Raw genomic sequence first — 14705 nt, 5'->3', positions numbered from 1 at the left:
CTTTTCTGCAGGTGTGAGAAGCATGCACAGTACAGATATCCAGTGGTCAGCCATTCTGAGTTGGGGATATGCCGATAACATTTTAAGACTAAAAAGCAAGCAGAGTGAACCTCCAGTAAACTTTATACAGAGTTCACAGTTCCACCAGGTAAAAATCTTTCTTTCTTTTACCTTTTAAAAAATCAGAAATGCTTTTTATGTCAGACTTGCAAAAGGTGCTCTGGCAATTAAGAGCAGAGATTTCAGTTAGCAGTGTTTTAATAGAGAACTAGCAAATTACCCATCAAGAATGACTGGGCCAGGGACAGGGATAGAGCCCTGTGTCCAGCCCCTCCCTCCCTCCCCCCCGCTCCAGTTCTGGCCCCTCTACTACCTGCTGCTCCACATCACCCTGGCCTGTGTCTTCCCCCCCACACCCCCCACCTCGCCCTCCCTGCTGGCTGTTCTGGGGGGCAGTGGGGCTGGGCAGCAGGAGGGTACCACCACTGTGAAATCCCCCGCCTTTGCCCTCAGGCAGGGAGGCGTGGGGAAGCCCTGCTGCTCGGTTGGCCAGGGCATGTTCGTAGCTGCCACAAACTTCCCTGGCAGTGGCTCAAATTTGGGCCCATGCAACGTGGCCCACACAGCCAATTGCCACATGCCCTCAACTGTGCATGCACCGTTGCCCAAAAACATTACAGATGCACAGAAAGACTAAGCCTTTTATTATATTAGAATGCAGCACAGGCAATGATACTGCAGGTTTTGTAGCCACCTTCTACCTTCTCTCGTCATCTGAAGCCTGGGGTTTTACCCTAACATTGGAAGGCTTAACATTTTCTTTGAAAATGCTGGCAACATCACTAATTGTGGACATCTAGGCACCTATACACATGTAGCAAGGCTGCTTCGAGGCGCTGTACTTATGGCACATCAGCACAGACTCAGTTAATCAATTCTGTTGGAGTATGGTAATTACCACACTTCAGCAGACTCCAGCATCACGTGTATCAGTGTCCCTGTGCTGAAAAATGGTGGCAGCGGTGCTATAACAAGCTCATTCAATGATGCACATGATGCTCCAGGAGCTTTAATTAGAGAAGCTCCTAGAGCCACTCTAATTAAAGCCCCCTCACCCCACTCCCAGAGCCATGTGTATAGTCGGTGGGAGCTAGAGCGGATATACCACTTCACCTAACCCCATGGTCACTAGCAGTCTTGTTTGTGTCTGAACCAATGTCACGGATATGTAAGGTTCTATTTCAGTCTTGCCATGATGGTCCTTAAAGACTTTTAAAAAAGTTATAATGATTTTAAATCCAGTTATTCAAAATATGCATATAGTGGGAGGAAAACAGAAACACAAAGTTGCATCCAAGTCTAACCTTGGCTCTGCTCAGGGACTGAACTGATGAGTGTATGTTACGTTTCGCCATGGAAGAACTACTCAAAGCACTACATTTATATTTTACATATGAACCTAAAATCACCATTTCATAAGATCTCACTGAAAATCTTGATGTATGCTTAGATCCTCCTTTCAAGTGTTCCACTATCACTCTGCTGAATCCCCCTGCTTCAGTGTATGCCTCTACTCCCTTAAAACCTCTCTAGAATAGACCTCATTCTGCTGCTCTGTACTTTTTAACAGGGAGGTTACCCTGAATTTCTAGAGCTTTCCAAACAAAGTTCAGCTCAAGAATAGGAAAAAATTATGGGCAGTTTAAATTTTATTCTGCCTTCCACTATACCCAAGTTACTTTTGTTTGAACAGAAATAATAAAACAATATTTAAAAAAAGTTGCGAGTACATGAGCTACATGAAAGAGCACTTAAAGCCTCGTAACTAGCTGGGCCTGGCATCCCCTGGTTAAGGTACTGGAAAATTCAGTTGTAAGGGTTCTAATAATGCTTGGCAGTTTCTAACAAAGGGGACATGCTATGGATGTGGATGGGTTCTGCTGCAGAGATTCTGGCTGGTGCTGAGGCCAGAAGTGTAGTCCCAGCAAGCTGACAACTGAAGCCCCTGAGATGGGAGGTCTGCCCTGTGCTTCTTAGTGACATAACAGAACTTCACTTTTGGTTCAACACTCAAATTATGGCAAATGCATATCCAGTGCAGATATATTAAACTGGTATCTGGCTCAGGTATTTCATTATGTTTGGGGGTTAATGAAACCAGATTTGGCAAAATAGTGAAGTATAATGCAAAATAGAATGAGTATTTGAAATGATGCTTTAAATTTCTCGGATTTTTCTGTTTATCTTATTTTTCCTCTCTAAGGTAACAAGTTGTGCTTGGGTGCCAGACAGTTGTCAGCTTTTTACAGGTAGCAAATCTGGTGTCATCACAGCATATGTGAACAAGTTCACCAGTAGTACAGTAAGTATATCAGCAAACTTGTATTACAGATATCAGCTTGTTGCATTTTAATGGACTTTTTTCCCCTCTTATCCTTGCTGCTTGTACTGCCTTTTTCTAAAAAACTTAGCTGTGCTTATAACAAGATCAAGTTATAAAATTGAAATTTGTTGAAATGTTTACTGCATATTTAGTTGCAAATTCTTTTTTTTTAATGTACAGCTTGTTCACTGCGCTTCTAATCAACATGCCCGAGCATAAAGTTGAGAATGTGTTCAGTATTTTATTGTCAAAAGAAATGCTGAATTTTTGTGTGCTTAAATGTTTCGGGCCTCTACATGACTGATTCAGTCTAGTTTAGCAGTACTGTGCTTTTTGGATTCCTTGCTGACACTAAGCTGCTGTAGAACACCCAGGCTATAGCAGCACAGTAAATGCCTGGCCATTAAGTCTTGGTTGTTTAGGAAACTCCACCTAGTCTAAAACTTAGCAGTGCTTCTCCTCATCAGTATAGATTTACAACAGACACATCAGACTGCCCTCTGCTCCCTACACCGACTTCCCTTAGACTAAGTCAAGTTCAATAGCACTTTTTTTTGTCTTCAAGAACCATTGCAAACCTCACCACCTTATGCTCCAAGTTCAAGCTGTGCTGCACTGACCTTGCCTTCTCTAGCACAGGTACACAGCCCCTAAACAAACCATTTAGGGGAAGTAACCAATGTGCAGCTGAGGAGAGAAGGAAAGCATGACAGTTAGTCATGTCACCTAACATATTACTAGAAGATGCTAGTTAATAGCTGTGGGATAAGAACCTGCATTGAAGAAAAAAAAAAAGTCTTCCTCTGTATTAGTTGCCTCTGCTCTGAGTACCTGTAGCATCATCCTCTGCTCTTCTGAGCAGCAGTAAACCAACCATTCTTGGCAGTCCAGCCTGTGCACATACACAGCCCCGTGTATGGGATTCTGAATAACATTGATTAAACTCATTTGTCTTGCTAATTTCATGCTGCTTTTACTTGATAAAGCCAAGAACATGAGCAGCCACTAGTGTTGTCTGCTGGGTGAAGAAGACACCATTTTACCAAGATTAGAATTAATCTGCAGAAATTCTTAGCTAATTCCCCATTGTCACCAAAGAAAATTGCTCATTAAGAATTTTTCAAGCCCCAAGCAACTGCAGTTTAATTTTTGGTCATTAGAATAGCAAACTTTTGTACGGAACATTTGCTTTTCAAGGTTGCTAAAAAGAGACTCTAGCAATACATGCATTTGAAGCAAGGGATTTTAGGTCAATAAACATAATAAGTGCTTTGCTTTGCTGCTCAGGTGTCATCTGCAAGACCCTCTTTACCAAATCCCTCAGCATTGACAATTCTGCATACCCAGACAATATGATCTTGCTGCCAGTTATGTAGCTTCTGTTCAGAATGGGGAATGCACGCATGTTTACCAGCATCTGTTCTATGTGCAGCCCCTCAGATAATTGTGAAGCAGACTCTTATAAATGTCATGTGTGAAGTGTCAGCCAGAGCAGATCTTCATGTGAAGTGTGCTCCATATAGCCTTGGAACTTAAAAGGCCATGTACTTCTCCAAATTGAGTAGCTCCTCTGCAACTTCTGAGGTTTCTACTAGTTACTGTTGGAGCTGCTGTTAGAAACCTTAAAAGCAAGTGGAAATAACTCAAACCAACTAGTTTACATCATCCTTCCAGGTTTCCAGTAGCAAGAAGTTTAGAATGTAAGTGCATAGGAACTCTTGGGCCTCACTGTCTACATGTCATAGGTACTTACCAGTACGCAGATCTAGGACATGCTACAATGTAAGCAATAGGCAACAAATTGGGACTGGCATCATATTAGGCAATCAAGCAAATTATGCACGTATCTGATAGTCTTATAAATGGAGTACGCTGTATCAATTAAAGCTTAATTCTCAGAAAGATGGGTTTAGGGGATGGGTATGATGATGGTGGAGCATGAATCCAAGGAGGCCCACTTTCAGCTCCAGTAAACCAGGGCTCTTTTTTAAAAATCTCAGACACATACTCGGCTGCTTTCCAGGTGCTGCCTCTAGTGTCCGTCAGCCTCAACCACTGTGTTTAATAAATACTGTTCTCATAACATCTTAAATCAGCACTTAAATTACTACCCTCATCAGTTGTCAACCAAGTGATTCTGGGTATTGGGAAGTCATTTGTGCTGCCCTTTAGTTATTGACTGTCTGTCAGAGGTTAACCTTGCTAATGGAGAGGAATTTTAATAATGCGCATTGTTGGAGTGAATATGACACTGATTGTGATCTCAATTCTGTATTCAGATGCTGCTAGCACAGTCATCCAGCCTAATCCACAGAAAAAAACTGGCATCCTTAAATATGTTACCAGTTTTTGACTAACTTTTTTCATACTTACAACACTAATTAAAATTAATGGTGGACATCAGTACTGGAATACTTTTTTCAAAAGAAATGCGTCTTGAGAGAGTTGAGAGAAGAAGTGTCTTTAAGGGGAAACGGGACCAAATCTTTTAATTTATCCATCTGTGTTCTAATAGTGATGAGAAATCCCAAGCAAGGATCAAATAACAACAAATCTGTTTGCTTTGAATGCTTACTGTACAGTGTCAGGATGCAGACAATGGACAAAACAGACAAATGTGTATAGAAGAGCAGCAAGATGCAAAAATGCGAAAAAATAAATAGTTTAGCAGAAAATTGTAAGCCTCTGCTTTTTGCTACTTTTCCAATTGTTGTTTCTAATTCTAGTTTTTTAAGTTCTGATGCGTAAGGGCAGGCATATGTAAATGTAAGCTACTGTGTTACTTCGACCACGTGTGGAAAATGGAGGTTCTTACCAGCAAGTACATAGTAGAGGGGTTTTTTTAATTTTGTTTTGTTGTAATGAAACATCTTTTAAATCATATTAGTATTGAAACATAATCTTGCTCCTAATCACCTGAATACTGATCAGAGTAACCTGGACAGAAATGAATGTTTAAACAGTGTATAGGAAATCCTCAGTTGGCATGCTAAGCATAAAGTAAGTCTGTGCCAGTTTCTCTGATCTTTCACTGATTACTCTCTCCAGCTTCTAGACCTATTGCGTTTGTCAGTTCCTCAGACAAATAAGTAGACTGTTCATTAACGTGCTTCTAAACACGTGGGGAAAAATGCTACAGCAAAGAGAGGCTTCCCTTTCTTGCAGAGATATTGAAATAATTTTTGTACACTGACTTCTCCTTAATTGAAACATAAATGTTCTGATTTAATACCCTCTTTTTATTCAGAAAGTGTAAAAACAATCTCAAATTAAATAAATGCTACACTAAATAAATGATAGCTCTTACATGTAATATATTTAGCGAATTCTATATTGAACTAAAATTTCAAATTTCATATATTTTAACTCTCACTTAATTTCATTATTTTTTTAACTCTGCAGAAAGACTTGGCAGTGTTTCAGTGAATTCCCAGCAAGTTTAAAATATTTTACCATTGGTTTGATTTAAATACTGGCTGCTTCCATTGACTTTAATTAAATTAACATTTGAGAGCTGGGGGGATCCTTATTTCCTCTGTCCCCAACACTTCCTCTCTAGATACATATGCAGATATAGCTGCCAACTCCATTTTGTTGTTGAATTGTCAAAAAATAAACCAGCCGTGCAAGAGCCCTTCTCACTGCTTTATAGGTTTCGGCATGAATAGGGAGGATATAGTACCCTTCAAATGAAATATCATATTCCATATACCTGTGTCAATGTCTTATACTTATTCTCAAATCCAACAAACATACCTGAACTGAATGTATTGAGTATTTAAGTAAGGAGGTTCCTTCCTTACATCTGCAGATGTTGATCCAATAAAAGCAGTGGAATTCAAATTCAAGTACCAATTCAAAAGCAAAATTTGGCAAGTTCAAAGGCAAAAATTTCCAAAACAATAAATAAAAATGTGGTGTTTTTAATGTTACATTTCAGCCATCTGAAATAGAAGTGGAGTCTCGGGTACATCTGTATGGTCACACAGCAGAAATAACCAGCTTATTTGTCTGCAAACCATACAGTATAATGATAAGCGTCAGCAAGGATGGAACCTGCATAATATGGGACTTGAACAGGTACAAATATATTTTCCTCAGTTCAAAAATACATGCAATTTCACCTCTTTTAATAATCCTAAAATGTAAAATTGCCTCATAACTGTGTATTTTAATCTAAAGAAAGAAACGATTTGTCTTTTTGTTTGCAGTTTAGTTTAAGTCAAGAATGAGTAGAAAAGTGTGAATATAATGTATCATATACATATTGATTGAAATGTCCACCTTGATTGATCTTAGTTTTTTTACCCTAAACTGAAAATTATCAAAGCTCTTTGTCTCTCTTAAGACTTTGCTATGTCCAGAGCCTTGCTGGGCACAAAAGTCCAGTGACAGCAGTCTCTGCTAGCGAAACAACTGGTGATATTGCAACAGTTTGTGATTCAGGTGAGTACAGTATCAAAGACATTTAAGACTTATAGACCATATTTAAAGATGGACCAATTTTAGAATCAGTCATGGTATCAATATAATAGAACCTCATGTAATAGGAATCATTTGAGCAGCCAGCTAATCATACCATTCACTTTTTCTATATATAGAAAAACATCTGTCTTGATATAGAGATAACCCTATATGTGGGTGAAGTGTTTGTCTATAATTGAGAAACATGATCTTCTTACTTCTAAATTATTCTGTGAAATTCCACAATTTTTCCTAAAATTGAACATAAAAATGTGGGGATAACTTAATCAGAACTGTGTGCTTAAAATAGTAGCTATTTAATTTATAATGATCAGTTGCATGAAAACTAGTTTTTTGGTGAGTTCATATTGTGTTTGTCAGTGGAAAGCTTTAGAACTTGGTAGTAGGAATGACTGTGAACACTGAGGGTTTGGGTATACAAGCATTTTCTTTGTTTTAACCATAGTGAGTGTAAGATAATTGTACTTCAATATCTATGTGGCATAGAGAGCTCCTAAACTTTCTGATTTGTTTAGAGCTAAACACGCCTCTGAATATCTACAATTGCCTAGTCAAAATTAGCCTAGGATTTTATTTTTGATGTTTTGACATTTTGTTGCAGTTGGAGGTGGTAGTGACCTGAGACTTTGGACAGTCAATGGTGATCTTGTAGGACATGTACACTGCAGGGAAAGCATTTGCTCTGTTGCTTTCTCCAACCAGCCTGAAGGAGTTTCTGTCAACGTTATTGCAGGGGGGCTTGAAAATGGAGTTGTAAGGTAAGAGTTTGCACTTCCCTCCCTTTCCTTTGTTCTGGAAGTCCTTTTATAAAATGTTTCAAATTCATGTTCTTATCTTGAGAATGTATGCAGTGTTCAAGGTTACTCGACTAATTGCTGTGTGATGCATTCCCTAAAATTGCATATGTTTATCCCTAAAATAGTTCTGGAAAGGTTTTTTTTATGTCTCTAAACTATATCTTTTTTTTTTTCTTGTGAGGCTGTGGAGCACATGGGACTTGAAACCTGTACGTGAAATAACATTTTCCAAATCGAATAAACCTATTGTAAGGTAAAGTCTCCTCCTTTTTTTGCAATGTGCAGTAAATGCAACTTCTGTTTGTTCATAAAAACAAAACAAAACCCACCCACAATTGAACACACTGACATTTGGGAAAGGGATGAGTAACAATACTATCTGAAAACAGGCACACAATCCTACTAATTAATCACAGAAGTAAAATGAGCACAAATACATTGTAGCGTAATGACAGTAATAGCTATTCAGTTGCTATCATGATGAGATAAATACAGACTGAAGCTTTCAGGATTCCTGTGTGAATGATGGTTGCTCTTTTTATTCTTAAACTTCTTTTTTCCAGGATCTCTTAAATTCAAAAGATGTTCCTAATTTTTAGTTTAGGCAGATTTTAAATAATTATGAGTTTGAACAGTAAATAATTTACACAACTAATTAAGCAATATGTTTTGGCCCTTGCAACTTTGTCCTGGTGGCATGGAGACCACAATTAAATACTGGAAACTGCAAACACTTAAGCAGCTGTATGACTTCACTCATGGGAAGAACCCTGTTAATTGCTTGCCAAAGCAGGGCATGCAGACCCAATCCTGCAAGTCTTGTGGTGTGATTTACCCCTACATGAAGGACTTGCAGAATTTCAGCCCTAATTTTCATATTTGGCAGTTACCCAGCAGTGGTATAACTAGAGCAGGATGACGGAGACAAATATCATGCGCTTTGGTGCGGGAGGCAAAAAAAAGGCATTTGCCACATTGCAGTTTTGAACACAGCAGTAAGCAGGAATTGCCGCTGCTCCTGTGTGCAGCAGCCACTGTGGACACCCAGCCACATTCTTACATTGCTGTTAACCAGTAACACATTACCTACAAAAATTATACTGGTGCCATTGCTGAAACACCATAACAGTGTTGTTGGTTGTCATTAAATCAACACTTCCTACAGTGTGGTAAATGGGTAAAAACACATGTTGCATTTCAATCTGTTCTGATTCAACCAAGTCAAAACCTGGGAGCATTGTAGCCTTTTACATATGCAGCTTGTCCCTGGAATGTTTGACAACTAACTCAAATTAGCTGTGATTGTGGGAGAGGGGGAGAATGGAGGAAGAGCTATTATGGACATTTCACAAGCACTTAGTGGGGCTTGTAAATCTTTAGGATCCCAGGATAAAAAGCTTGTCTATCTTTACCTGTAGTGATTACTGATGTACTGTAACCAAGCCTCTGAAGCAACAGAAACTGTTGGAATAAAAGATCAATAGTTAACTTAAAAGTTTACAAGGAGGGAAAATGGGTGGTGATACTGTTTTGACATTATCCTTTTTAAGATGCTTATAAGAAACCAGTAATAAAAACTGTACAACCCATGGTGAGTTGTTCTCTACCTGTGTGTAGAGATTTATTTTTAGATTTATGAAGTGGTCTCAGATTTTAACTTAACTTTTTTCTACAATTTTCTGGATTTTTAGTTTCTTGAAATAAAACAGGTGGTAGGATCCCTGAGCTGTTGCAGTAAATCGGGAAATATCTGACTAAACTATGACTGACTAATGTCTGTACTGTACCATGGCATTTGCCAACTTCTGTCTCTAGTCTTCCATAAGCCATGTGGCCCCTGCACTGAGAAATCCTTCTACCCAAGCTAGAGGGCAGAAGGAAGTATGCCCCCACAGAACAAAAATATTGCATTTCATTGAACTTTTTCCACTGGCAGTGAGCAAGCAATGTTGGGATGACTACAGCTGTTGTGTACTTTATTTTTCTAACTTAGTTCCCATAGTTTTTAAACTAAATAGTATCATTGGCTAAATGTGATATGATTTTTTTTGTTTTTCAGCCTTACATTTTCCTGTGATGGTCATCACTTGTACACAGCTAATAGTGATGGAAATGTTATAGCTTGGTGTCGCAAGGACCAGCAACGCTTGAAGCTGCCCATGTTCTATTCATTCCTCAGCAACTACGCAGCTGGATGATGAGACTCTTTATGCTGCTAAACCACCGTGACTCTAAAGCACTTTAAAAATCAAACTAGATGCTAGAACCTTTGTTGTTTAACTGGATTTTGAAAAAGACTGATTATCTGTCAAACAAGTCAATTGATTTACAAAAAGGCTATTGTAAAATGTATATGTGCATGCCTAAAACTTAAGCGTATCAAATTCACAAGGAAGCTCTGGTCTTATATTTTGATACCAGCAAAGTGATGCATAAATGCTCTAACCAACAAATTGAAATGCTGCAGTGTGAAATGTAATAGTATTTTTTTAATCACTTCTTGGAAACAAGTATTCCCAATATTGAATAATGAGTGGTAACTCTTCTTTCATCTGTTATAAAATAAGAGTAGCATTAAATTCTTAAATGTCTATAAGAATGTCGATGGGTATATCTGGTTAGTTGAATATAATATGACTGGCTCTGAGATAAGTGCCCAATAACTTTAAAATCCAAGATTCAAAATCGCTTTTTTAAGAAGCAAGTGACTCAGTAGGTGCTTTTTGCACCAACCATTTTATGGTGTCAGTAATGCTAAAAATTGAACTTGTGTTACGAATCTTGATAGTCTGTAACTTTTGCTTGCTCTCTCTTCACCTCTGATGGTCTAAAACCAGACAAAAAAATATGCCTGTGCCTTAATACAGGCAAACATCTCATACTACCATGAAGCAATACTTTAAACCAGGTTTTATGCAACTGTAAACTGCAGAGATTCATAACATTAGTTATTGTGAATCTGTGTGGCAGAATGTTTAATTTGCATCCCAGAGCTAAAAATACCCACAAAGAATGGCACAGATGTGCTCCCATTTATTGTCATTGAAAGTTAGATTTAAACATCTTATAGCATATTTAACTGCTTGACTTATCAATGTTGACTGGCAACAAATCATTTGGAAAAGTTTACACAGATATACAGTGCAAATACACTATTTATTCCTAGGTGCTATTTTTTGAAGAAAGTACTGCCGATACAAAGTAGAAATATCAAATTAGGCCAAATCAAAAGCCAACTCTTTATAAGCTGGCAAAATTAATTTTGAAAATAACTCTTTGGCGATAGCCTCAACATATAACTGACATAGTGAATAACTTAATTATTCTGAGACTGAGTATTGACTGAGGGTAACTATTTCTTCCACTACAAAAATGTTAAAACCCAAGATTGTCACATACCTAAACCTATGAAGTAATTTAAAGTAAATTTTCCTCAAAATCATTTTGCCTTTAAATTGTTTACACAGTCCACCTCTAACATGAAGATTTTAATTGCTCTATTTCACTTTATACAATGTCTGACTCAAATACTGTACCATAACAAATTCTAGATCTTTGTATGTGTATATGTATTTTTCTTTATCACAAATCTGTGACTTTCTTTTGAAAATTCCAAACATAAAGGAATTTAGAGAGTCACAAGAATTTCTGTAGATTTTCAAAAACTGTCCACCTATGTTATTTAAATGTATTTTCATAGGTCCATATAATGGAAGTAGATAATTGGTCCAGTTAAACAAATGGCTGAATACTGTATGAATTTAAACTGCATATATTATAGATTCATTGAATGGGATGGCTTTAATCATGTTTTTCTTAGTCTAAATGTTAATTTAAGATCCAAATACAAACTGAAAAGTTTGGTTCACGTTGAAGTGATGTGTTTAATTTAAAAAAAAAAAAAAAACTTATTTGGGAATTTCATTTACTCCCATATTTGAATCTGATTTTGGGGTGTTGCTCATGGAGTCTTATTTTTAAAAGGCAGAATTCTATTTGTTATAAATCTGATATGCAAAATAGTTGGTCTTGTAAAAAGTGCAATATATTTTTATGTAAAAACACAGATGAATTTTTGGAGCGGGGAATAGTTGTTCAGCTTGATAACAACATGTTCTAGAAATATGTTGAAACACCTCACAAGAGTACATGTGTATGTCATTGAAAATTCTTGTAAATAAGCACATTCTACTTTATCTTTGTATACACTGCCACTTAGGTTGTTGGGTAATAAATAATTTGATACAAATATCTGTTTATGAAATAGCTGAAGCAATGTTTTTGGTTTAATTTGAAATCAATACTCTCCCTGGAGCAAAAGGGTGGTGGTACTAGAACACTGATATTCATACCTGTGTCTTGCACCTTAAAATGTTCACTTTGGATCTCTTAAAGGGAGTATATTGCTTTCACAGCAGAAGCAGTCACAAAGCTAAAGTCTTGCTTTTTAACTCAATGCAACCCATACCATTATTAGAGTTACTTGAATGGAAACCAGGGTAGAATTTGCCCCCAGATCTTCCTTTCTTCTCTTTCTACTGTGATAATTTAGAGGAAGAGTAAACTAAGTTCCCTTCTAGGTTAGGAACAGACATTCAGAAAGCCTGAGCCTGAATTGATTCAATCTTGGCAGATTAGTCTAACCTGGTTAGGCTAAATCATCTTGTAACTGTACAGACATCCCAGACATGCAGGCACATGCCTGCAGTAACTCACGCTAGAAGCTGGAGGACACTAGAGCAGTCCTCCCTTCCCTTCTACAGTACTGAACTGACGGGGGGTGTAGCCAGGCCCTGGCAAGACGCTTTGATTAGGGGCGGGTTCCTCCCCACTTCTGACCAGCCCAGCAGGGAATTTTTAGCAGTGTTTATCACCCCATTAAGAAAACAACAGAGGGACATTACCTGTTGATTCTCCGTTTGTCCTGTCGGCCACAGCAGGGACTGTAGCCAGCATGTGGTCTGCTAGCTAATGCTGAGAGGTATCTGTAAGGCAGAGGAGATGGGGAGGGGAGGGGAGAGCAGGGACGCCTGCAATCTATGCTAAGCTGCAGCCAGGGAGCAGAGGGGAGGTCACAGTCCTGCTGTGGAGCAGAGCAGAGAGCCCCATCCAGCCCAGAGAGTATGCCGGGATGCTGGGGGTGTCTGGTTTAACTTAAATCAGCAAGGAGTCTTGGACAGACATTGCATAACCAGGTTTGAGCCAAATCAGTTTAGTCTGATGCTACATCCAACCAGGTTTATCTCAAATCGGTTTCAGCCATTTTCAAACTGCTTTATGTGCACTAAACATCTGTTCTGTTACAGGTTTAAACCAATTTCTGATCACTTAAACCGGTTTATGTGTAATGTCTGTCCAGAGATGCATCATTATTTGACTATAATTCTTGGTGCCCAAAAACCATTGATTAGGCCTCATCTGGAATACTGTGTGCAGTTCTGGGCTTCACATTTTAAAAATGAGAAGTTAGAGTGAATCCAGAAGCAGGCAACAAAGGTGATCAAGGGCTTGGACTGCAAGTCATGCGAGGAGAGGCTGAAGGAGCTAGGTATGTTCCACTTGCCAAAAGGTACTCAAGAGGGGACATGATAGCAGTCTTCAAATACTTGAAGGGCTGCCATAAGGAGGGAAAGCACCATTTTTCTTTTTTGCTGCAGAGAGGAGGATGTAGACCAATGACTTGAAATTGCAGCCAAATAAATTTAGATTGGATACCTGGAAAAACTTTTTTACTGTTAGAACAGTGAGTCACTGTTAGTACAGTGAGGCAATGACAGAGACTGCCTGGGGAAGCTGTGGACTCCATCACTGGAGGTGTTCAAGAAGAGGTTGGACAGCCACTGGTTGGAGATGACCTAGGCGTAGCTATGCCTGTTTTCTAACAGTATTTCCCATGCTTCTGGGCTTTGCTGGTTGCTTTTCCCCCGCCCTTTTCTGCTATGAGTCAGAGTATTTTTAAACCTTCCCGGGGCATTGGGTGCTGGCTACAGCCAAGGCTGGGGACTTCAACTAGGTTGTGCCAGTGAGGAGCAAATCCGGAGGTTCCTGGCTAAAGGGTCTTGCCCTCCTCAAGGTCTGACAAATTGCCATATTTGCGGTCAGGAAGGAATTTTACCCCATTGATATGGACTGTAAGATGGTTTTGCCATCCTCTGTAGCGTGAGTTGTAGATCTCTACCTGGGACCACTTGAGCTCTGTGACTGCAGTTCTTCAGTATAAAGCCTATAGGGGTAGGCAACGTTTTTTGGCCGGAGGGCCGAAATACACAATAATGCCTACCTTGGAAGGTGCCGGAGTGCCAGCATGGCAGAAAAACAAAATGAGGGCAAGGGGTACAGGGCAGGATGCTCTGCTTGTGCCCCCCGCCCCCCAGCCCTACTGCCCCTTGCCCCCCACCCAAAGCCCCTGCCCCCCAGCCTGGGCTCTGTGGCTGCCAGCAGCTACCCCAGCTCTGGGTAACTGCTGGAGCCCGGGCTGCTCTGAGCATGGCTTGCAGCATCCCAGCTGTCTGCTGGGAGCAGCCTGGGACCCCGGCTGGCAGCAGCTCCCCAGAGCCAGGGCTGGCTGCAGCCAGGAGGCGACAAACAGCTGCGCCAGATTCATCACCTCCAGTGCGGAGGTGGTGCCGGAGCCCGGTGCAGGTGTTTGGAGCCTCCCGGCTGCAGCCGCCCTGGCTCTGGGGAGCTGCTGCCAACTGGGGTCCCAGGCTGCTCCCAGCAGGCAGCTGGGAAGCCCTGCTCAGAACAACCTGGGCTCCGTCGCTGGCAGCAGCTTCCCGGAGCCGGGGCTGGCTGCAGCGTGCCAAGCAAAATGGCCTCGTGTGCCACATGGCATGCGTGCCAGGAGTTGCCGACCCCTGGTATAGGGAAAGGGCTCACACTCCGCTAGAGAGACAAGTATCATCCTCCCCTGGTTAAATCACACCTGGTTGGTCTACTATGACAGATGCAAGTTGGAAGTATGATACCTTTTGCAATTATTGGGCTAAATCTTAAGCCACTTGATCAAAATGACATTTTAGAGTTAGGAAAAGATTGAA

General features: G+C 39.9%; 1 protein-coding gene across 1 annotated transcript in view; it reads left to right on the top strand.

The window, feature by feature from the left end:
* The window catches only part of LYST (lysosomal trafficking regulator), a 117644-nt gene extending 105734 nt beyond the window's left edge, over nucleotides 1–11910 (top strand). Inside the window, 7 exon segments of the mRNA XM_014523936.2 lie at nucleotides 12–148; nucleotides 2264–2362; nucleotides 6324–6463; nucleotides 6732–6829; nucleotides 7470–7626; nucleotides 7847–7918; nucleotides 9725–11910. Of these exon segments, the coding sequence (XP_014379422.1) occupies nucleotides 12–148; nucleotides 2264–2362; nucleotides 6324–6463; nucleotides 6732–6829; nucleotides 7470–7626; nucleotides 7847–7918; nucleotides 9725–9863 (842 nt within the window). The 3' untranslated portion in view covers nucleotides 9864–11910.
* Nucleotides 11911–14705: the final 2795 nt, after the last annotated feature.

Source organism: Alligator sinensis, unplaced genomic scaffold, assembly GCF_000455745.1.
Source record: "Alligator sinensis unplaced genomic scaffold, ASM45574v1 scaffold93_2, whole genome shotgun sequence".
Lineage (NCBI taxonomy): Eukaryota > Metazoa > Chordata > Crocodylia > Alligatoridae > Alligator > Alligator sinensis.
This window is presented reverse-complemented; position numbering and strand designations above follow the sequence as displayed.